Below are 23,619 nucleotides of genomic sequence, written 5' to 3'. Positions count from 1 at the left end.
GAGAGCAAACACACACTGCACACACAGAGAGAGAGAGAGAGAGAGAGAGAGAGAGAGAGAGAGAGAGAGAGAGAGAGAGAGAGAGAGAGAGAGAGAGAGAGAGAGAGAGGGGTATATGTATGTATCACATCCGTGTCTCTGTGTTCAGAATGAAAGCAAGCGTGTTAAAATGATGCATCAGAAGGCCAAGTTCCCCTTCACCTACATTCCCGACGCCGAGTGCCAGATTCTGGAGCTGCCCTACGTGGGCAAAGATCTGAGCATGCTCATTATGCTGCCTAATGAGATGGAGGACAACACCACTGGACTAGAGAAGGTAAAACGGCAAACCTGGCAGTGCAGTGCACAGACGTGTCAGAGGGAGCAGTTTATAATATCTATTTATTAGACATGCAAAGGTCACCGTCTCTCTCTCTCTCTGTCTCTCTCTCTCTCAGCTGGAGCAGATGCTCACATATGAGAACTTTGCGGAGTGGACCAAGCCAGACAGGTTGCACACTGTTGAGGTGGAGGTTGGTCTCCCCAAGTTCAAGCTGGAGGAGGAATACGACCTCAAGGAGATCCTGGTGAGCATGGGAATGACGGACGCCTTCAACGAGAGCAAGTGCGACTTCTCCGGCATGTCTCCCTGCGATGACCTTGTTCTGTCCAATGTCGTGCACAAGTCCTTTGTGGAGGTGAATGAGAAGGGCACTAAGGCAGCGGCCGCCACGGCTGTCGTCGCATCTAATTCCTTTTCTAATTCCAAGCCGCCCCCCGAGAGGTTCATGGCGGACCACCCCTTCCTCTTCTTCATCCGACACAACCCCACCCAGAGCGTCCTCTTCTACGGCCGCTACAGCTCCCCTTAAGCTGAGGATGAAATGAAAGAGATGTTATATGTAGGAACATGATGCAGCTGTTACAGTATACCCTCCAGAATTATTGGCACCTTTGGTAAAGTTGACTAAAAAGAAGTATAAATAATAATCTTTTGGTGATTTATTGTACTCCCACAATGAAAACAATGAGGACAAATCCACCCTTGAAGCTCATTTATTCTGAGAAAAAGGAAAATCTGTGCAGGCGCCACTGATTGGGACAGCCTATCAGCAATCACCTTTCAGCTTTCTGCCAAAGTCAACTCCATGGTCAGATTTAGATACAAGATGAAACCATGGATGAAACAATGGATGAAGACGCAACAGGTCCATCGCGGGAATGTGCCAACCTGTGGCCACACCTCGCCAGACTATTTCAATTTTCTGAACAAGTTAATGATAGTTTTCGCTTCAAGTGTTTCAATTACAAAATAGTATTTTGTATTTTAAATACATGTATTAGAAATACTGCCCATCCCTGCCAACATGGTAAAAAGATGAAAATTATTTGATTTTACTTTCAATTCCTTTTACATTCTCCAAGTAACATTAACATTTTTCATAACTCCATGTAGGACGTTTCTGTAAATGTAAACTGTGGCAGTAGTAATGCAATATTTAGAAAATGTAGGCTACTCTCATCTGACTGTTGTACTTTTACTTGTACTTGAGTAAAATTTAGCAAAGGGTATCTGTGTTTTTACTCAAGTAATGAAGTAAGTGATGTGTACTCTGTCCGCCTTTGTTGTCACCCCTGAAAAATCGTATATACAAGACCTAACAGAAGCATTTTCCTATGTAATTTCAACTTATTTAAGTGTCAGAGTGTCTGTGAACTTTCAGAAGTAGTTAATTTCTTTTTCACTATGGTATGAAAAGGTAAAAGAAAAGCTTACTTACGCTGAGGCAATTAGAAAGGTAAAGTCTAATGACGATACTAGTAGATCAGCACCTGTGACAACCCCCAGTTCAAAGCATACGTTAATGTTGCAATGTTACCAAGTATCAGTGTGCACAGACATTTTGGGGGGCAGGTGCTCAGGAGGGGGGGAGGGGGCACTTTTTAGCTCACGTGAAATACTTAATTATAAAAAAAAAATCACACACACATGTTGAATGAAATTTGACTTGTGCTGCAATTAGTAAATCAATATACAATTAAGACAATAAATAGACCAAAATGTGTTAATTTATGTTGCCTAACAAAACCTATACAACAGAAAACGTTCGTCTTAACACATAGATTTGCAATTGCAAACTCTACCGAAATTATTTGTAGCCTATGTGGTCGTCCTCACGTTATCTGTCATTGACTTGGGCTACAGCGTAAAACTTTATCAGGTGACCAGTCGGCTAAAAATGCTTAGTTGTTTGATGCTGTATGAGACATTTTACTGCACAATAAAATGATTACACGTTGGGCTTAGAGGGCAAACTGTACGATTTTACTTGATCTGTAAGACAATAAAGAGACCAAACATGAGGAGTTATAGTGGGCTACTGACTGACATTACATGAATGCAGATGGGCAGTAATGGGGAACTTCCCGTTTCTTCTGTCACAAATGAATTGTTGCCTAACAAAACATATACAACAGAAAACGTTCTTCTTAACACATACATTTGCAAAATCTACCGAAATTATTTGTATGTGGTCGTCACGTTATCTGTCATTGATTTGGGCTACAGTGTAAAACTTTATCTAGCTTCATCTAACTAGTTTATCAGGTGACCAGTCGGCAAAAATGCTTGTTTGGTGCTGAATGAGACATTTTACTGCACAACAAAATTATTACATGTTGGGCTTAGAGGGCAAACTGTAAGATTTTGCTTGATATGTATGTTACCTGGCTGATGGGGCACGGGAGAAGCAGCCTGTCAGCGACCATGCCTGCTATCTGAAGACTCGCGACCGCGCGAGTTCACGTGACAAAGGAAGAGAGATAGGTCGGATATGCGTGCGCAAGGAGGTGGCTCATTTCGGGGCATTGTTTCAGTCGTTTTTAATGACTCAGGTTTTCAAAAGATCATTTCAAAACCGACCTCAGTAAAATCTTAATAATATTAATAATAAAAAAAAGTTTCAAAAGGGCATTTTCGTTGATAAAGGGCAAACTTCCTAGTGCCGTAGCACCACCTAGGGTCTATGTATGCACGCCTATGCCAAGTATACACTTATAGTGGAAAAGAGACAGTTTGTAGCGTTTATGGTGGAAATCCGGTAACACTTTATTTGAAGGGGTCTACATAAGGGTGACATGTAACCGTCATAAGAATGACATGACGCATGTGATGCAAATTAATGACAGATTATTGATGTTTATGACTGTTGTCATAATGTGTCATTCGGTTTTTGGAATGTCAAGTTGACATTGTTTGGGTGTCATCATTATGACACCTTGACATTAGCCAAGATGACATTATTTGACGGTGTCTTTGTCATGACAACTTGACATTAGCCAAGAAAATGTAACCCGTTTACAATATTGTCATGACAACTTGACATTTGGCATGATATTGCCATGACAACTTGACATGTAACTGTGTTTGGCCTGACTTATCTTCTAGGTTTGTGAAGTGATGAGCTTGAACTTGAGTAGCCTACATTTTCTAAATATTCTAAGAGATAATGGCACTGAGGCAGTAACCAGCAGAGAAAATGCTGAGATGCTTGCAAAGGAAATCCTTTACTGTTGTGCCCAGGCATATATAGCTGAACAGGGAGAACTAAGATAATTGTAAAAGCGGCAGAAAAGTATTTGGAAATGGAAGACATGTCAGTAGAGATCATTTAATGCAACACTTATAACAGGGATATCAGATTCACAGTCAACATGTGATGGTGGAGATTAATGATGCTAATCATTCTACAGTGGAATGCGAGGAGCCTAATTGCAAACAGCACATTCAGGACCAATCAGTTAAACCTAACATTATCTGCATTCAGGAATCCTGGCTAAAACCCTCACTTGACTTTACATTGTATGGCTATACAGCAGTGCGTAAGAACCCTTGCTCATCCAACATGGTTAATGTACTGTATAGAGCTATCAACAGTAGTGAAGACCTTGAGATAATTATAATTGAGGCATGGGCAGACGGAGATGGGCATATCATTAGATTAGATCAGATTAGATTAGATTCAACTTTATTGTCATTGTGCAGAGTATCATTGGGGAGTTTATAGATGAAAATCAGTTAGTGTGCAGAGTATCATTGGGGAGTTTATGGATGATAATCAGTTAGTGTGTCTTAATGATGGAAGAGGCACTAGGTATGACGCAGCTCATGGTGTAGAATCTGCAATTGATCTTACTTTTGCATCACAACAACTAGCAGTGACAATGCAATGGGCAGTGACCACTATCCTATCTGGGTTAAGATAAGGAATCAAAATATTAGTTTTGAAGAAAATTGTATTCCAAGATGGAGAATGAAAGAGGCCAAATGGGGGCTGTATAGTTTTAAAACAAGCAGCAAATTAATTGAAGTCATGCCAAATTTGAGTGACGACATTGAGGAGTTGAACAATATGATTATTAACATAATACATGAGTCGGCAGAGGAAACAATAGGTAAAACATCTGGAGCAAAGAAGAAGAAAATGGTCCCATGGTGGTCTGATGAGTGTAGAGAGGCTGTTAAAAACAGGAATAAAACCCTTAAAATGGTTACATCTAATCATTCATTTGATCATGTTTGAGTATAAAAAAGCACAGGCTAAAGCCAAACGAACTAGAGAAGCCCAAAGGAAATACTGGAGAGATTTCTGTAGTAATATTGGGACAGGAATAAAGGTTAAGGACACATGGGGAATGATCAGAAAGATGGGCGCCATAAGAAGGGACTTTTCAGTAAGAGATAATGGCACTGAGGCAGTAACCAGCAGAGAAAATGCTGAGATGCTTGCAAAATCCTTTGTAAGGATACATAGCTCACAGAAGCTCTCCAGTGAAGAGCTAGCTATAAGAATGAGGACCATTGAAGAAAATAAAGATATGCTGGGGATGAAAGTTGTAGGGGAGAGCTCACTAGATGCAGATTTCACACTGTTTCAACTTAAAAGAGCATTGATAGGTGTTAAAATACCTCACCAGGGAGATGGGATATGCTATAAAATGATTGAAGAACTATCTGATGTGGCAAAAAATGTGATACTGGTTTTATATAACAAAATTTGGGAGTGAGGAAAGCTGCCCACTGGGTGAAAACACTCAGTAATAGTCCCTAGACCCATTTACAGAAAACGGGTCTATGGGAAACGAATGTCAAAAGCTACAGACCAATATCTTTAATGTCTAACCTATGTAATCTCATGGAGAGGATGATTACTAAAAGGTTAGTGTACAAATTAGAAAGCAGAGGGATGATCACACCATACCAGAGTGGTTTCCGTAATGGAAGAACAACTATCCTGTATTCCGCCTGGAGAATGAGGTACGTAAAGCACAAGTTAACAAAGAATCTGTTGTGGCAACCTTTCCTGACATAGAGAAGGCTTATGACATGCTGTGGAAAGAAGGACTTTTAATTAAGTTGAATAAAAATAGGTGATAAACGGAAATAGGTGGTAAAATATTCAACTGGATCAAAGATTTTTTAAAGGGTAGAACCATAGAGGTGCAGGATAGGGTCAGTCATCTAGCACATACACAATAGAAAATGGCACCCCACAAGGTAGTGTGCAGTCCAATTCTGTTTAATATAACGATTAATGATGTCTTTGGTGGAGTGAATCAGGGGATATATTCAGATGATGGGGTGTTGTGGGTGAGGGGCCGTAATATGGACAACTTACAGCAAAGGATGCAAACAGCAATTAGTAAGGTTGGAAAATGGTCATTTGACTGGGGGTTCCACCGTTCAGTGGAAAAAACGCAATTCATCTGTTTCTCTAAGAAAAAGGTAAAACCCACAATAGATCTTAAGATATGGACAATCTCTCAAACAGGTCAATGACTTAAAATTATGGACAAGTGTAAAAAACCAATCAATCTTTTGAAGTGTCTTTCAGGGTACAGCTGGGGGGGTCAGGCTCTTTTTATAATTTATATTCAGTATACAAATCAGCAGCAAAAACTATGAGCTGAACTGGACAGGGTGCAGGCCAAAGCTCTCCGGCTGTGTAGTGGAGCCTTCTGAACATCACATCCCAGCGCCGTAAGTAGAAGTAGGGGAGATGCCTTTAAGGGGAGAGGCCTTTAAATCTCTGGAGTAGGGGAGATGCCTTTAAATCTCTGGAGTAGGGGAGATGCCTTTAAATCTCTGGAGTAGGGGAGATGCCTTTAAGGGGAGATGCCTTTAAATCTCTGGAGTAGGGGAGATGCCTTTAAATCTCTGGAGTAGGGGAGATGCCTTTAAATCTTTGGAGTAGGGGAGATGCCTTTAAATCTTTGGAGGTTAAAACTCTCTCGCATATTGGGGCATGAAAACTACACACCCTACAAAACTGGTGTTAGAAGAATGCTGGGAATATGGTTGCATTGCGATCTGTAGTTTTGGATGGAATAGATAGATAGATAGATACTTTATTGATCCCCACGGGGAAATTCAAGGTCTTAGTAGCATACAGACATCACACACAACATTCACTAACAACAGAAAAAGTAATAAAAGTATGTAATATAAAAAACACAACTAAGCAATAAGGACAGTAGAAGATACAGAATATACTAAAAAACAAATTATACTAAATAACACTAAACCTAAATCAAGTCTAAAACAGGATCCACATGGTGTGCTTAGGGGTGATTAAGCATGAGGCGCTTGCAATGACTGAGGCAGAGACTGAGCCTGTGAGTCTCTGTGCATAGTGAGGAAGGTGCTCTGTGAGAGTGAGTGTCATGGTGATGGTGCAAATGAGTCCAACAGTGCAAGAATAAAGTCTAGAGACCAGCATAAAATAAATATGGACATATAAGAGATAGGCAAGGCAATATAAAAAACTATAAATAAATAAAAACTATATCAGTGCAAGAATGGGTTGACGTAATAGGGTTACAGCCATTATACAAGTATTGATTATAAAGCATTAAGTATTAAGTAAAGGTATAAAGTGTGGCCACAATCCGGCTGTGGGATGGAGGGAGGGATTATGCTTATGTGCTAATATAGCACGCAAACAGTGAAGCAGTAAGACAGTGGTAAAAAGTGGCTAGTGGACAGACAGTACACGGGTGGAGAGGCAGACAGACTGCGGAGAAGTCTATCACTCCTTATCCCTTAAAGGAACAGTATGTAAGATTGTGGCCAAAACTGGTACTGCAATCACTTTCAAATTACTGTAGAGCGGTGTATCCCCTCCCCCTCCCTCCTGACTAGCAGAGCTGGCAACCTGGATGCCGAAACACTACGGACTTCGTGATTAGTAGACAGGTGGAGGGTGGCGCATCAGGCCAAAACACAACAAGACAACATCAACATCAGTTGAGGGCTGCAACTTCACTTTTTAAATGACAATATCCTGGCCGGACTACTGTTGTCAGTGATATAAGTATTTTAAATGAACATGATTTCTTAATGTCTAGTGACATATCAGGGCCATTTTATGATTAATTGAAATACATTTCTTACATACGGTTCCTTTAAGTGAAGCATTGAACAGTTCAATGGCCGTGGGGACAAAATGACTTCCTCAGTCTGTCTGTTGTGCAAGGCAGTGAGCAAAGGCTCCAGCTGATCAAGCTCTTCTGCTTTGTAATAGTGCTGTGGAGTGGATGACACTCATTGTCCAAAATGTTGATCAGTTTGTTCAGGGTCCTTTTGTCAGATATTGAAGTGATGCACTCAAGTTCAGCTCCCACTACAGAGCCAGCTTTATATTTATATAAAAATATAAGACAGGATTGTATCAAAGTGTACAGCAGTATCTAGAAGTAATGTAGCCTATGATGACACAGTACAAATATTTACAGATGCATCCAAAAAAAACAGCAGGTAAAACAGGGGTGGCTGTATACATTCCTAAATGTCATAATACAAAAAAGAACCTCAGACCACCTCTCAATCTTCTCTGCAGAGATGATGGCCATCATAATGGCACTATTGGGTGGAAGAAGTGAAGCCATATAAATCTGTTTTCTGTTCAGAATCGATGTCCTTCCTATAGCATCCAAATCTGCATGCAGACAGGATCTTTTAGATGAAGTTCATCAGATGATTTTCAGGATAGCTCAACAGAAGCTATAAATAGCTACAGTTCACTTGGGTTCCAGCGCACACAGGTATTGAGGGCAATGAGAAGGCAGACAAGTTGGCAAAAGAAGCACTTAAAGCAGAACAAGTAGTACAGGTTCATGAAACATGAGACAAGAATGTGCCCATATTGTACGGAAACAGAAACCGTGAAGCATACTTCTGACATGCAGTAGGCCTATAGGCCTACTCTGAGGGTAACAGATAACTCTGTTACTCTGAGCAACCTAAGTCTACCATAGTCTACAACTAGCAACAAGACTTTAGCCCTTTTTTATTTATTATTATTATTATTATTATTATTATTATTATTATTATTATTGCACAAAGAGTGCATGCTGGCAATACAATTCCCTGATGAAGAAGAAGAAGAAGAAGGAGAAGACCATAGACAGTAAATACGCAGACCACGTTCTTTCAATCTTATAGCACCCTTTTACTGTCTATGGTAGCACCGCCCTCAACAAATGCGTTGACACTTCCGGGATTTTGTCTGTGCGGAAGCGGTGTTTCTGTGCTTATCAATAGACATAGTCCAGGAAGGATAAATATGTCATAAACTCTGAATATCGTTTCGTATGAATAGTTATGTTAATTGTCGAGGTGCCGACACAGTGAATGATCAGTAGGATGACTTATTTAGCAGAATGGGACCGAACATCCTAGTGAGCTAGCGAGAGCTGCAGTGCAATGCAAAGCAAAGCAAAGCATAGTGAACAAGGTAATGATGTTGTGAAGGGAATTTAGCTTTCTAACTAACTAGCTAATTCCTTACAAAGCGGATAATGATCGTTGGTGACTCGCTGTGAATAAGTAAAGTCAGTAGGCTACTATAAAAGAGGAAAGCATGGCGTTTTCAGGGCAAAAAACCCTCTCTCAACTGATGAGAATGCACACGTTGCTTAGTTTTGCACTTGTGATGCGGCTACTGCTGCTCGGGTTTGGGATTTATCAGGACAGAACAATGATCGTGAAATACACAGATATCGATTACCATGTGTTTACAGATGCGTCAAGATACCTCACTCAGGTAGGCACGAAAGAGTAGGCTACTGTAAAAGCCTTGAGCTGAGTTTTTTTATGCCTTACTGTCTGGTCAGGTTGAATTGTGGATCCTCTCTCTCTCTCTCTCTCAAACACACATACACACTCACACACACCACACCATTGTCAAGATCACGTTCATGGATTACAGGAAAAGGTATGGAGGGGACACGTAACTGACTTACACTAGTGAATTGTGTTTAAAATGTTCAATCAAAAAACAAGCAAATCTTCTTTCACTCTTTCAAACTGATGTTTATCTGCTGCCAGAATTCCAGTTATTGCTGATTATTGTGTACATTTTAGTTGCTCTTCAATGCATGCTTAATTTCCCTTCTTAAATAAAACAATGCATGCTTAATTTCCCTTCTTAGATAAAACAATTCATGCCTAATTTCCTTTCTTAGATAAAACAATTCATGCTTAATTTCCCTTCTTAGATAAAACAATTGCAAAAGGGTTCTCGACTATTGTAGAAAGAAATGGCTGATCTTTAGTGCAACCATTCATCCAATGTTCAAAAGGCACTCTGCTTACTAATCTGATATGACTGGCGTTCTATACATTACCCCTTATGTAATCAATGTGACCGGTGTTCTATACATTACCCCTTATGTAATCAATGTGTTACAGTCGTCTCTTTGCTTTGCCCCTCTGTGTGCCTACAGGGTGAGTCTCCGTACAACAGGTCCACTTATCGCTACACTCCCCTCCTGGCCTGGATGCTGACCCCCAACATCTACCTGACGTTCGTCTTCGGGAAGCTGCTGTTCGTGGCGTGCGACGTGCTAACGGGCGTGCTCATCCAGCGGCTGCTCCTGCTGCGCGGTCTCTCGACGGAGGCGGCCGGCCTCCACAGCGCCCTCTGGCTGCTGAACCCGCTCCCCGCGGGCGTGTCCACGCGCGGGAACGCCGAGTCCCTGCTGTCGGCGCTGGTGCTGGGGACGCTGCTGTGTCTGGAGCGGAGACGGACGCTGGCCGCCGCCCTGCTCTACGGACTGGCCGTGCACATGAAGATCTACCCGGTGACGTACGCGCTGCCCATCGCCCTGTCCCTGCAGGCGAGGGAGCCGGGAGGGGGCCCGTCCGGCGGGAAGAGGAGCGGGACGCTCTGGGCGTTTGTCCGCAGGCTGTTGAACAGAGACCTCCTGATGTTCGCCTTCGTCTCTGGAGGGCTTTTCTGTGGACTCACTCTAGTGTTCTATCGCATGTGAGTTTTCAGAATTGCTCTTATCTTGAAAAAACGAATATAATTTTTTATACCCTTGATATATAATGTACCCATCTATCTTGGGCACTTGTAAAATTGAGCCCTTGACACCCTGGTCTATACTGACAGTGTGCTTGCCTGTCCCTGGTTTATTCTGACAGTGTGTGTGTGTGTGTGTGTGTGTGTGTGTGTGTGTGTGTGTGTGTGTGTGTGTGTGTGTGTGTGTGTGTGTGTGTGTGTGTGTGTGTGTGCGTGCGTGCGTGCGTGCGTGTGTGTGTGTGTGTGCTTGCCTGTCCGTTTCATTGACGGTGTGCTTGCCTGTCTGCATTGTGTGCGTGTTGTGTGTGTGTGTGTTTGTGTGCGTGTGTGTGTGGGCGGGCGTGTGTGTGTGGGGGGGGTGTGCTTGCCTGTGTGTGTGTGTGTGTGTGTGCAGTGGTTGGTTCAGTGTTCAGCTGTAACTGTGGATGCAGTGTATTCGCAGAGCTGATCCCTCAGTGTTCACACCTGAGTCTACAGGTGACTCTGTTAGTCTCCGCTCCTGACGTGAGTCTTCCTCTGGGCAGGTACGGCTGGGAATTCCTCCACGAGACCTACCTGTACCACCTGACCCGGCGCGACATCCGGCACAACTTCTCGCCGTACTTCTACCTGCTGTACCTGACGGCGGAGAGCGCGTGGAGCCCGGCGCTGGGCGTAGTTGCCTTCCTGCCCCAGGCCGCGCTGCTGCTCCTGACCTCGCTGGCCTTCCACGCTGACCTGGCCCTCTGCTGCTTCCTCAACACCGCCATCTTCGTCACCTTCAACAAAGTCTGCACCTCGCAGGTCCGCACACCCCACACACACCTACCACAAACACAGACGCCTGCCATGTCCACAGACACCTACCACATCCAGACACTTACCACAGCCACAGACGCCTGCCACGTCCACAGACACCTGCCACATCCACAGCCACAGACACTAACCACAGCCACAGACGCCTGCCACGTCCACAGACACCTGCCACATCCACAGCCACAGACACTAACCACAGACACAGACGCCTGCCACGTCCACAGACACCTACCACATCCACAGCCACAGACACCTACCACGTCCACAGACACCTACCACGTCCACAGACACCTACCACGTCCACAGACACCTACCACGTCCACAGACACCTACCACGTCCACAGACACCTGCCACATCCAGACACCTACCACATCCAGACACTTACCACAGCCACAGACACCTGCCACGTCCACTGACACCTACCACAGCCACAGACACCTACCACATCCACAGCCACAGACACCTACCACAGCCACAGACACCTACCACAGCCACAGCCACAGACACCTACCACATCCACAGAAGCAGAGCTGGGTGGGCCATGGCAACACCGTCTGGTTGAGATCTGATGTAAAGACAAAGCGAAGCAAATAACGGCAGTTAATAGCCTATTATCTTACTTTGTGGAAATCGTGAGTTAAAATGTTTGTTGTCAGCACTTTTGATCTTTTGAATGACTCATCATTTGTGTTGACTGTTAAAGGAACCGTATGTAAGAAATGTATTTCAATTAATCATAAAATGGCCCTGTTATGTCACTAGACATTAAGAAATCATGTTCATTTCAAATACTTATATCACTGACAACAGTAGTCCGGCCAGGATATTGTCATTTAAAAAGTGAAGTTGCAGCCCTCAACTGATGTTGATGTTGTGTTTTGTCATGTCATGTTGACATGACAAAACACAACATGATGCGCCACCCTCCACCTATCTACTAATCACAAAGTCAGTAGTGTTTCAGCATCTGGGTTGGCAACCTCGAGTCAGTAGGAGGGGGAGGGGATACACCGCTCTACAGTAATTTGAAAGTGATTGCAGTACCAGTTTTGGCCACAATCTTACATATGGTTCCTTTAACATTCAGTTTGTAGCCTAAGAAAGTCACAAACGTTTGGCTGACATGGTAGCCTATGGGATTCATTTATCATTGTTAATTACATTGCCAAATATAGGCTGGGCCAAAAAAAAACATTTGTCTTTGCTACAGCGTAACTTAATAAAGAATTTTATCTTAACGAAAAAACAGAAATGACTGAGTAGATCACCTATATTGAGGTATAGCCGAGTTTAAAGTTGCGATGCACCCTTTGGCGCGTAATACAGGAAAATTCCCGACACTGCAAAAACTTCTTAACAAACAAACAATTGTTGTCCAGAGCTCAATGTTCCATCAGTCGGCGTCAACAAAGTAAATCATGCAGATCAAACGTTTAGTACCAAAATTAAAAAAAAAAGATTCAGACTGTGAGTGGAGAAAGGGATGCAGTGTGAGGAGTTGGGTCATAAGCAGCTGGCCGCGGACTCCAACATAGGCCTTCAACAACGTTGGAGCAACAGCTCCTTACAAAAAAGAACTAGGCTAAAGTATACTAGGCCTATAAGATTTCTATAGTAAAGTATCAGTAAGTATAAGTGTAAGGAAGTGTATATATACTCTTTTTATCCCGTGAGGGAAATTTGGTCTCTGCATTTATCCCAATCCGTGAATTAGTGAAACACACACAGCACACTGAACACACAGTGAGGTGAAGCACACACTAACTCAGACCAGTGAGCTGCCTGCTACAGTTTAGGTGCCTTGCTCAAGGGCACTTCAGCCATGGATGTGAGCATGGGAGAGCAATGCTCAACCACTTCCCCCACCTACATTTTTCCTACTGGTCGAGGATCGAACCGGCAACCCTTCTGTTACAAGCCCGAAGCCTTAACCAGTAGGCCACGGCTGCCCAACAATGTAGTACTATGTAGTAGCCTATATTGTAACATAATAATGTAATCCAAAATATTAAATGATTTCTATAGTTCTTAATCGTAAGGGGTTTCAGCTCATGATTTTTTTTTTTACTTTAACCCCTGATTATGTACACTACCGGTCAAAAGTTTGGGGTCACTTATTATAAACAATTGCAAAAGGGTTCTCGACTATTGTAGAAAGAAATGACTGATCTTTACTGCAATATCTACTGCAAGCCCATTATCAGCAACCATTCATCCAATGTTCCAAAGGCACATTCTGCTTACTAATCTGATATCATTTTAAAAGGCTATATGAGAAAACAATGGAGAACCCTTTTGCAATTACTGTATGTAAGCACATAATGTAATCTGAAACCTGCTGCCCTGATTAAAAAAAACAATGCAACTGATCTCAGCTGGTATTGTCTATAATGGAGTGGAATGGAAATGTCTAAGTGACCCCTAACTTTTGACCGGTAGTGTAAGTACAGCATAAGAATGGTAAGTAGGGTTAAATGTGCAATACTAATTGTTTTGAGGTTAAAACATTTGACTGCATTTGGCCTGCATTTAATCTTTATTTTTTCCTGTTTTGGTTTTCAGCATCAGTTAACTGCTCTGCTGATGTTTATGTTCTGTTTGTTTGTTTCCCTGTAGTACTTCCTGTTTATGTTCAGTTTGTTTGTTTCCCTGTAGTACTTACTGTTTATGTTTTGTTTGTTTGTTTCCCTGTAGTACTTCCTGTTTATGTTCTGTTTGTTTGTTTCCCTCTAGTACTTCCTGTTTATGTTTTGTATGTTTGTTTCCCTCTAGTACTTCCTGTTTATGTTCTGTTTGTTTGTTTCCCTCTAGTACTTCCTGTTTATGTTCTGTTTGTTTGTTTCCCTCTAGTACTTCCTGTTTATGTTTTGTATGTTTGTTTCCCTCTAGTACTTCCTGTGGTACCTGTGTCTGTTGCCGCTGGTTATTCCCCACCTCACTTTGTCTCTTAAGAAAGGAGTTGGGATGCTGGCGCTCTGGTTTGCTGGACAGGTATCTATAGACATGCCATAAATCAACATATCATTTGAATGAAAAATGTCTTTCATTTTCTTTTATTGTATAGACTTGCTTGTGTATCAGAACGTTCTTTATTTATATAACGAGACGGGGTGTGCAAGGCTCTCCCTGGTTAGTTTGTGGATCAAACACACTCTCACTTTGTCTTTCTCTTTCTGTTTCCACGACGATAGGCCATTTGGCTGGCTCCAGCGTACTACCTGGAGTTTGAGGGACGCGATGCGTTCCTTCTCATCTGGCTCGCTGGACTGCTCTTCCTCAGTATCAACACTTACATCATGGTCACAATCATCTCCCATTACAGGCCACTGTCTATCAAGAAGAGGCCCAAAACGGACTGAATTGTCAGAGAAAAAGACGTTTGGTTGGAGTTGTCACTACATAGAGAGAAACGGACGTTTGGTGCTCGGACTGAGTTGTCACCACATGCAAAGAAACAGACCTTTGGTTCTGTGTTTGTTCCCTTGTGGGCCTTTTGTGGTGCTCCGCAGATCTAAAAATGGAGTGGCTTACACATTTGGCTGCAAACAACTAGGTCATGCCCTCGATGACCCTGATGGTGCAGTACAAGGAATAACCAGTAGATGGCACACTGTTCACAAGAGTGAGGCTATTCATGCACTTAAGGATATTCAGGATGTAAACAATAACATCACGGAGAGGGAAGCCAACAAGCAGCAGTGTGCATGGACTTGCGTGTTGTTCCGGCTCAAAACTCTTCTCTGTTTCTCTCTGTACATTGGGCCCGGTGTAAAACTGGCTGAATAACCTCTTTGAGATGTTCTGATAGAGATGAATGGAATGGCGTGGACATGAGGGGATGATGGGTCTGAACAGAAGGATATTAAGGTGTTCTGCTGGAGAGAGAACGTGTGTGTTGAAGAGAGAGGGGCCCTAGAGATGGAGGTCTGAAAGAAATCCAAAATACATTTTAGCACCAAATATATTTAACCACATAGACTGAGTTAGTCAGATGAAGGCCCTTCGTCAGATCAAGCTCTTGACTACTGCCCCTTAAAGTGCTGTTCCGGAAGCGTCCACTAAGGGGCAGTGGCTGCCCAGTCAAGGTCTTGAGCAGAGCTGCATATCCTTGCATGCCCTCCGGGGTAATCGGGGCAGTACAGCGCGAGAGCAACTCAAAACAAACAGTAATGGAGACTGCTTCTGCTTCTTTTCTGCCCCGCTGGAGGTTAGGACCAGATAAGTCCCTCTATTTTGGGCGGCCAGTTGGAGCGGTCCAGAGGAATCATCTCCTCTAGAGTCGACTTGTGCAACCTTTTGACCCAAAACTCTGTACGCGCCTGGGTGCCCTGCTGTAAAGAAAAGGTCTTGGGGGAAATAAATCATAGGGACTGGTCTCTGTGGATGTATTCTTTTGTGTGTGTGTGTGTGTGTGTGTGTGTGTGTTGTGTGTGTGTGTGTGTGTGTGTGTGTGTGTGTTGGGGGAATTGCACTTGCACTACATTTAGTGCGCATCCATGAATGTGTGTACACATATTTATTTATTTATTTATTTATTTATTTCTATGCAGTATTTGAGTCATTGTGATGCGCTCTGTGGCCTCTCCAGATACGGCCCAGATACGGCCCAGGTACAGCCCAGCACTCTGTCCCCCTACTCTACAGTCCTTCCGCTCTGTGTGTCCAGAGCGGGGAGTACAGGCCTTATGTTTTGATGAATTTTTCCTTTTACGGCCTTAGTGGCTAAATGTAGCTTAAAGCAACACCAAAGAGTTTTTTGTACCTTAAAATAATGTTTCCAAAATTGTTTCCGTGGTTCATCAACTCCTAACAGGGTGAACGGCACTTCTGCATTCGCTTCGCGGCCCTCTATCGGCTATAACCGCACTATGTAAGTTTGCCAGATCGGGTAGCGGGCTTGTAGTTCGATGGAATGAGACATAAGAAACTACACATTTGACTTGACTTGACATGATGTCGCAATACATAATACTTTCATAAAATCATGCAACATGCAACATTCGTTATTTGCAAAGCCGTTGCTGGATAAACAAATAGCGTGCGTGCAACAGAGGAAAAGTTCTTTGGTGTTGCTTTAATAGTTTGAGTGATTAGGATCGATCTCTGACCAAAAGGCCTCCTAGCCTTGCGTATGTGGCACTTAACGAGAGAAGAGGTGGTGGCTATGTTTGCATGTTAACTCAACTCCTCTCTTGCTGCCCTGCCACCTGACGACCGCCCCCCCTCCCAAGTCACTTCAGGATGAGTGACATTGGCTTCACACCCTGCGAGGCTGCCTAATTTGGAGGCGTGGTCAATCAGAAAGGATGGTGTCACAATAATGACAGGAGGCGTGGTCAATCAGAAAGGATGGTGTCACAATAATGACAGGCAGCATGACTGGTCACGCAAGCCCCTGCAACACAGCTTATGGTCCTAGCGGATAACCTTTCACCGCCCCCCCCACCCCACCCCCTCGCTGCACATCTCCCCTCTCCCCTGCACTCAGCCCGGTCCTGATGCGGTTGTCATAGCGCATAAAGCATCCCCTCTAGCGGTGTTTGTGCCATTGAGAGGCAGGCTGGCTCTTCCCAGCTGCGCAGTCGACTCCATGAAGATAGCGTGCAGCCTGCGGCGTGCTCATGTGAACACTGCTGGAGGATGAAACATTTAAAACTGAAACCTCTCTCTCTCTCTCCCCCCTCTCTCTCTCCCCCTCTCTCTCTCTCTCTCCCCCCCTCTCTCTCTCCCCCTCTCTCTGTGTGGCTGGCGTTCCTCTTAACCTGAATCGCAGAGCGACGCGGCTTCCTGCTCAAACCTCGGAGAACAATAGAGCGCTGCGTGACCTCTGACCTGAAGAGATTCGGAGTGAGATAAAGCACAACGCATCACTGCTGCCAGAAGTGCTCCATCCTTTTTCTCATTGGTGTGAGCTGAGCTCAGTGTAATGTGGTGTTATGCAGAGTTGCCACATCCCTCCCTGGCACTTAATTAGTGTACATTTGATACATTAGGAATGTACAGTATGTCCGCACGCCTCAGTAAAAGTCAGCTTGAAAACTTGAGCTACTGAGATCCTCGTGAAATTCCACTCGTTCACAGTGGAGTGGAGAAAATACACAAGAGAAAATCATGTCAGGATTTGTTTGTCTTTCTTTGTTAAAAAAAACTGTGATAGTGGGTCATAGCTAACTAGATACCCCCCCCCCCCCCCCCAAAGAAAGAGAGCCTAAACTGACCATCTGGAAGCATTGGATTTCTAGTGGGGAGCGCACAAGATGAGCTTATATCCCTAATCCCACATCCCGCACCAGTGTTCACTGTTTACCACTGTCCAAAAACAGTGGATTTCCCCTCTACATCCTCCATTTTGGCCGCTGTGGAGCACATGGGCGATTTAAAAGAGGTGCCGGTGTGTGTGTGTGTGTGTGTGTGTGTGTGTGTGTGTGTGTGGGGGGAGGGTGGGGGTCCACTGTTCCAGGGGATTAGTTTGGGAAGGGCACAGGACTTGCTGTGAAGGTCTGGACGCCCCGGCGGTGTGGATCCCGACCCCCTGCGGAACACAGGCGGGTGTGTGTGTGTGTGAGGGGCATCGGTGGGCAGCTCGGCCGCTAACAGACGCTCAGCGCCGTGGTCAATGCTTTAGAAACACACGGCAGGACTTGGCCCGCAGGAGCAGAGCTCTGGTGTGTGTAACTCCTGCTCCTCACAGGTGGTGTGCCATGAAGCTTCTCCCGTTGGCTCCCTGCAAACCCCATTGTTAGAGAACAAGCCTGTTTTTCTAAAAAGTGGAGTTTAAGGCCTGTTCTTCATCAAATAGCCCAAAGTTGCCGCATGAAAGGGATTTCTTCAAAACACAAAATCGATTTACATTTCTTTAGTCAAGGAAGAGGAAATGGCATTGCTCATGTTGAAGCTCACACACACAGAAAGAGTTCACTGGCAGAAGGAAAACCACCAATGCCAATCAACACCATAAAGGGGAGTTGTGTTAATTATTGTTTTGCTGGATACTCATTAGCAATTACATCCATTACTAGAGAATGTCATTTTCTACCCCTAACACGCAAGTTTCAGAGTTTCGAAACAGAAGCTTTTGAAATCGTCAGAAGTTGGAAACCCCAAACATAAACACAGTGTCAGAATGGTCAGAATTGGACCAAGTCTCTTTGGAAAACTGAGAATTGTAACAGCTTTGTGGTCCTTGGCTTTTTCATGTGAAAAGTTCCCAACGCTCCCTGGTGCGGCCTCCCTGTGCCAACGGATCGAATTCTGCTGGTGTGAGAATAGCTCTGGCTCCGAACCTTGCTACTCTTAGATTTTCCAACCGACGATATCCACTCCACGCCAAAAGACCGAGGCTGTCCGCGCGTAAGTCCATTACATGCCTCGGAAATTGGAGCGGCATCTTGATGTGTGAGCTGCATATGCGCCCTCTCTCTCTCTCTCTCTCTCTCTCTCTCTCTCTATCTGGATTGTGCTTCTGACAAAGCTACAGCACGTTCAGCAGCAACCTCCAGAGAAACAGACGCCTGGCTCAGGTAGACGTGGAAGGGATTGCCATTTCATTTGATCCTGTTGGCAGGCTTTCGTTACGGGTGAAAAAAAGAACAGTTTGTTGGCCCTCCTCGATTAGGCTTTTTAGGCTGGGTGTGTAGGCTGAGAGGTGTGCTTCACTCTCTCCTGCATCTCTCCGTGTGTAGGCTGGGAGGTGTGCTGCTTCACTCCTGCATATCTCACTATACATTGCTTTGATGGTCCTGACTTATTATTACTACGGCTAGATATAGTATACCATATAACCGGCTAGATATAGTATACCATATAAGCTAGATATAGGATACCATATAAACGGCTAGATATAGTATGCCATATAAGCTAGATATAGGATACCATATAAACGGCTAGATATAGTATGCCATATAAGCTAGATATAGTATACCATAAGCTAGATATAGTATACCATATAAGCTGTCACTGGGGGGTTAGGGGTCGAGGGTCAAAAGTAGAAGTAGGTCCACGGTAGTGGGCAGGGCTGATGATGAGAGCTCACAGCCTTGTGTTAAACAAGTGCAAACTTGGTTGCATAAGGAGAGACCAATGTTGGGTAAAGATGCATATTCATATTGTGTACTTGGTTGCATAAGGGGGTAATGATGCATATTCATATTGTGTACTTCAAAAATCACGTGAGAAGGTTCGGTACAGCGAGAGTTGAACTGACTGGTCATGTTGCATTCATTTCCTTTCTGGCTATCTCTTCTCTGTTTTACACAATGTTTGCTGTTGATGGTGCTGGTGGCTGAGCTGAGCGTAAACGGTGCTTTAGCCACTTACTCATCCTTGTAAGATGATTACTTAAGGCCTCTCCAGAAGAAGAGTGGACTCTTCTGCCCGGCCTAGTTGCGGGCACTTTAAGGATTAGCAGTTCTTATTCCTAGAATATTGGTGCGTTAATGGCTCATCAGCAGTTCTTATTCCTAGAATATTGGTACGCTAATAGCTCATCAGCAGTTCTTATTCCTAGAATATTGGTACGCTAATGGCTCATCTCCAAGAACATGATCTCAGTGGACTGGGTTGGTGGACAAGTTCATTTCACCGACAGAAGACAAGTTCATAACACAGAACCACAACACAGCACTGCTATTGCAATCAGTCATCGAGGAATTGTCCTTCGTTCATTCATAGTCCAGTTTAAGAAGTTACTTTCCAACAGTCACTGTGCAGTTTGTGAATTGTTTAACTTATCATTAAGTGAAATTATCATACAATAAGTAGAAGCTCATTTGCAAAAACAGATATCTGCCAGTTTTCCTTTGACTTGATATATCATTATTTATTTATTTATACTTAATCAAAACATTGAATTGCTGTTTCCGCAAATGAACACATATGACATTTCATCCATTTTTTTTTTTTCAGACATCCACTTAAAGGAAAATTCCGGTATTTAGCACTTTGAGTCCCTTTTTTAGTTTGTTTTGGATGAACTAGAGTGGTGGACACCGAAATCGTTGATTATTAAAATCAAATATATCGGCGCAATGTATGATTTCCAGCCGTCTTATTTGCTATTGTGGAACTATTTTTTCAGACACCTCACAACACACAACACACATAGACGGTGGCGCAGTAATATCAACGTGCAATGAGTCTTCCAACAGAAATCAATGATTTTACAAAATGCCAAATAAAACACGACTGTAAACTGTATTTCGCTATGATACTTGTTTTGGAACATCAATGAACACCACTAACCACTCGGTGAGTTGCACAGTTTTGAAAACGAACGTTAAGGGTTGTTTTAGGACATGTTTGTGCATGCCTGTTGCAGCCACTCTGAAGTAGTCAAAGGCGATTCAAAACGAGTCAGAAAAGTCGAGACAGGACCAATCGTCAAAATTTCGGTGTCCACCACTCTAGTTCATCCAAAACAAACCAGAAATGGGACTAAAAGAGCTAAATACCGGAATTTTCCTTTAAATACCCTCTTGTACAAGAGAGTAGTCTGAAAACTGCAAACTGTCACAACTGTAAAGGGACAAGCATTGACGTCTTATATTAAGGATATAGGAGCTTCTTAAGCTAGTAGGAGCTTCTTAAGCATTTTGATGGAGGACACAGGGCATTGTACTTTCTGTAGTCACTGCCCCCAGAGTCACGCTAGCTGAGTGTCCGAAGGTCGGAGAGGACTGGGTGGGGTATTTAAGCTGAGCATCTCAGAAAGTTCAGGACCTCATCCAAATGCATCCAAAAATAGATGCATCTGAAATCCAATCAATCGTAGCCCAGATAGTGGATGCATCTTTTCGGTTAAACCAATCATGTAGAGCAGGGGTCTCAAACTCAAATGAGCTGGGGGCCAATTCTGCCAACGTCATCTGATTGGAGGGCCGGCTATTTCTGAAAATGCAATGTTCTTTTTTTCAAATACCACACAAAACTGCAAACAGAAAGTGCAAGTGTTTTTATCTAGTTTTAGACACCTGTGCTAGCAACCTTAGATTATAAATAAAATAATGATAAAATAAATATTAATACAAATTATAAAACAAATGAAAAGCATAAAACAGGTATGTGTGTGTTTCACACCAAATAAAAATATTTTCCTCTCATAACTTTTTTAAACCTGGCAAACTATAGGCGTCAGGGTTAAGAAAAAAACACCATTGGATTTTTATATCAAAATGTCAAAAGGCCATGGCTTGAAAGTGGCCAGAGATAAAGTCCTACTGTAAATGTAAAAATCTTTGAGTAAAACAAAAGTTTATGAAGGGGGTAAATTTACCCATCTAATTTGCCACTGGATGGCAAGCACCTCAAATTATGCACCTTTCAGTAAATACTGGATGAACATATTTGAGCAGGTTTACTTTCCTTTTTTCATATTACCCACATAACAAATTAACAGGAAAACACCTAAGATGTATACCAACACCTAAGATGTATATGGTTTCTAAACCACAAGGCCTACAATAAAGTATTCTGGTCAAATCAGTTCCTATCGCGGGTAATCTGAGTACCCAGAAGTTCGCATCATATTGCGGGTGACTTTGTAGTTTAGAGCCCTATTTCTACTAGCCCTGCTGTCTGTACCACGTCCATTACGGACACTATCATCACGATTACCACTGCAACCTCCAAGCTATGTTGGGCAGAGGCTCGAAATAAGCATGGTATGCTTAGTGGACACCGTTGTATACACGCAGACGCACCTCCATTCAATAGACGATCGATCATAATCCCCAAAAGGATATTCTCCTTCAGATTTAGAATAGGTGAATAGCATAGCCTACCTAAGACTTAATCACACGTAAACGTTTTTCAACATTTGGTGTAGGCCAGTGTTTCTCAAACTTTTTTTCTGGGGACCCACTTTTTAAAAATGACAGACTATCGCGACCCAACTCGTGACTGTTGTAGTTAACAAACTAGATCAGTGGTTCTCAAACTTTTTCTTTCATTCCCCACTTTGATCAAGGGGGCATTCTCGAGACCCATGCCTGTCCCTCATCGCTCTAAGAAAGTAGTAGGTCAAGCTTAAAATTGTCAAATGTATTGAAATAATGACAAGTTCTAAATATGTCCTCTTCAACAGAGTTAAAATCAGCTGGTGCTGCAGATATAATAATAAATAAATACATAACACACATATTTCTGTTTTCCAGCAACATATTAGGAAGCATAGGCCATTTTACAGCATTACAATATATTCAATGAAATACCAACATGCTGCATTAAATGGATCCATAATCCAGTCATACTGAGCACTGCTGGTTGGGAAATATTTTTTAAATAAACTTTGCAGGGATGTGATGTAGGCCTACTGTTTAATACATGGGATCACAAGTGTCTCCCAATCAGACGTTTCAGCGATTTCGCTCAGAAATCTCAAAGGCATAATACTGTCGCGATCGAACGAGGCTACAGGCGCCTGTCCCATACTCAAGTTTTTTTGGTGAATGCAGTAGGCTAATCTTATTTGCTAGGTGAGGTAGGTGCTTGTCTTTGCCTTGTAACTGGACATTTAACTCAAATGTATCGCTAAGATATATCAAATATATCGCTAAGATAGGCCAGCTTCGTCAAGAAATGTTCATTAGTGAACGTGCTTGCAGATTCAAACATGCGCTCTTCCTCCAAGAAGAGGCGACTCGGAGCTCAAACACGCGCGACAGCACTTTACCTCGGGAAAGCCACCTTGCCTCGCTGTGAAACAGTACAGCCTTTTGGTCAGCTACCATCTCTTCGCAAAGTGCGGAGAATAGACGCGCTTTTAAGGGCCGGGTTTTGATGAAATTCACCACTCTCACAACAACGTTCAAAATCTCATGTAGGTCGGGACTAAGCTGCCTTGACACGAGCGCTTCCCTGTGAATAACACAGTGCGTCCATTGCGCATCGGGTGCTACCTGGGCCCAGGCTACAGATAAATAAATAAATAAAAAAACACGTCAGTTCACGCCCCACCTGGCATGTCTCCGCGACCCAGTAGTGTTTGAGAAACGCTGGTGTAGGCCTATTTCTGCTTAATTTCTGCTTCAATTTATGCAACACTATGGCCTGCATCGCTTCCGCGTCATTACAAATGCACGTCTTTGTGTTTCTCGCGTGTAATACACGTATTTCCTGAAAACTTTGCGCAGCGATTTTGGGTTTGAATGAAGCTCTGGATGTCTAGCACATAGTGGAGCAGAGTACAAATGAGATTTGTCACCATACTTGGAACTATCGTCTATTTTAATAAGTATCGTTGTTTGTCGCAATTAAAAATAGTCTCAAGGGCCGGATTACATTATTATTTTGACATACGCCGCGGGCCGGAATTGGGCCGGACGCGGGCCGGATTTGGTCCGCGGGCCGGGTGTTTGAGAACCCTGATGTAGAGAAAAGCTCCCCATGCTGCCAGATCAAGCCGCTGGGGCCAAATGCATGATGAGATGGTAATGGTGCATTTGGAATGAGAGAGGTTCAATTCTGTAATTGAGTACTTAG

General features: G+C 43.3%; 2 protein-coding genes across 4 annotated transcripts; both read left to right on the top strand.

The window, feature by feature from the left end:
• Positions 1 to 164: 164 nt before the first annotated feature.
• LOC143131589 (leukocyte elastase inhibitor-like) lies at positions 165 to 878 on the top strand. Its single transcript, XM_076291226.1, has 2 exons — positions 165 to 316; positions 438 to 878. Exons 1-2 carry the CDS (start codon positions 170 to 172, stop codon positions 849 to 851), a joined length of 561 nt encoding a protein of 186 aa, XP_076147341.1. The 5' UTR covers positions 165 to 169; the 3' UTR covers positions 852 to 878.
• A 7,667-nt stretch (positions 879 to 8,545) lies between these two features.
• pigm (phosphatidylinositol glycan anchor biosynthesis, class M) lies at positions 8,546 to 15,518 on the top strand. 3 transcript variants are annotated; one of them, XM_076290148.1, is made up of 5 exons: positions 8,546 to 8,774; positions 9,766 to 10,307; positions 10,871 to 11,129; positions 14,032 to 14,133; positions 14,334 to 15,518. In XM_076290148.1, exons 2-5 carry the CDS (start codon positions 9,820 to 9,822, stop codon positions 14,499 to 14,501), a joined length of 1,017 nt encoding a protein of 338 aa, XP_076146263.1. In that variant the 5' UTR covers positions 8,546 to 8,774; positions 9,766 to 9,819; the 3' UTR covers positions 14,502 to 15,518. The 3 variants fall into 3 exon arrangements, with proteins under 3 accessions (XP_076146263.1, XP_076146261.1, XP_076146262.1); XM_076290146.1 differs by having other exon boundaries at positions 8,546 to 9,083; XM_076290147.1 differs by lacking the exon at positions 8,546 to 8,774 and adding an exon at positions 9,098 to 9,254.
• Positions 15,519 to 23,619: the final 8,101 nt, after the last annotated feature.

This window comes from Alosa pseudoharengus, unplaced genomic scaffold (assembly GCF_046254945.1).
Source record: "Alosa pseudoharengus isolate Yale_2024_CS ecotype anadromous, Long Island Sound unplaced genomic scaffold, YU_APseudo_1.1 YU_APseudo_1.1_scf_18, whole genome shotgun sequence".
NCBI classification, from domain to species: Eukaryota; Metazoa; Chordata; class Actinopteri; order Clupeiformes; family Clupeidae; genus Alosa; species Alosa pseudoharengus.
Note: the sequence above shows the minus strand (reverse complement) of the source record. Positions and strands in the feature narration are given on the sequence as shown.

What these genes read in the sequence shown, in the direction of transcription:
- LOC143131589 (XM_076291226.1), top strand. Translation starts at nt 170, where the DNA reads ATGATGCATCAGAAGGCCAAGTTCCCCTTCACCTACATTCCCGACGCC. An exon ending in ACACCACTGGACTAGAGAAG is followed by an intron (nt 317 to 437) that starts GTAAAACGGCAA and finishes TCTCTCTCTCAG; the next exon opens with CTGGAGCAGATGCTCACATA.
- pigm (XM_076290146.1), top strand. Translation starts at nt 8,901, where the DNA reads ATGGCGTTTTCAGGGCAAAAAACCCTCTCTCAACTGATGAGAATGCAC. An exon ending in ACAAAGTCTGCACCTCGCAG is followed by an intron (nt 11,130 to 14,031) that starts GTCCGCACACCC and finishes GTTTCCCTCTAG; the next exon opens with TACTTCCTGTGGTACCTGTG. An exon ending in CGCTCTGGTTTGCTGGACAG is followed by an intron (nt 14,134 to 14,333) that starts GTATCTATAGAC and finishes CCACGACGATAG; the next exon opens with GCCATTTGGCTGGCTCCAGC.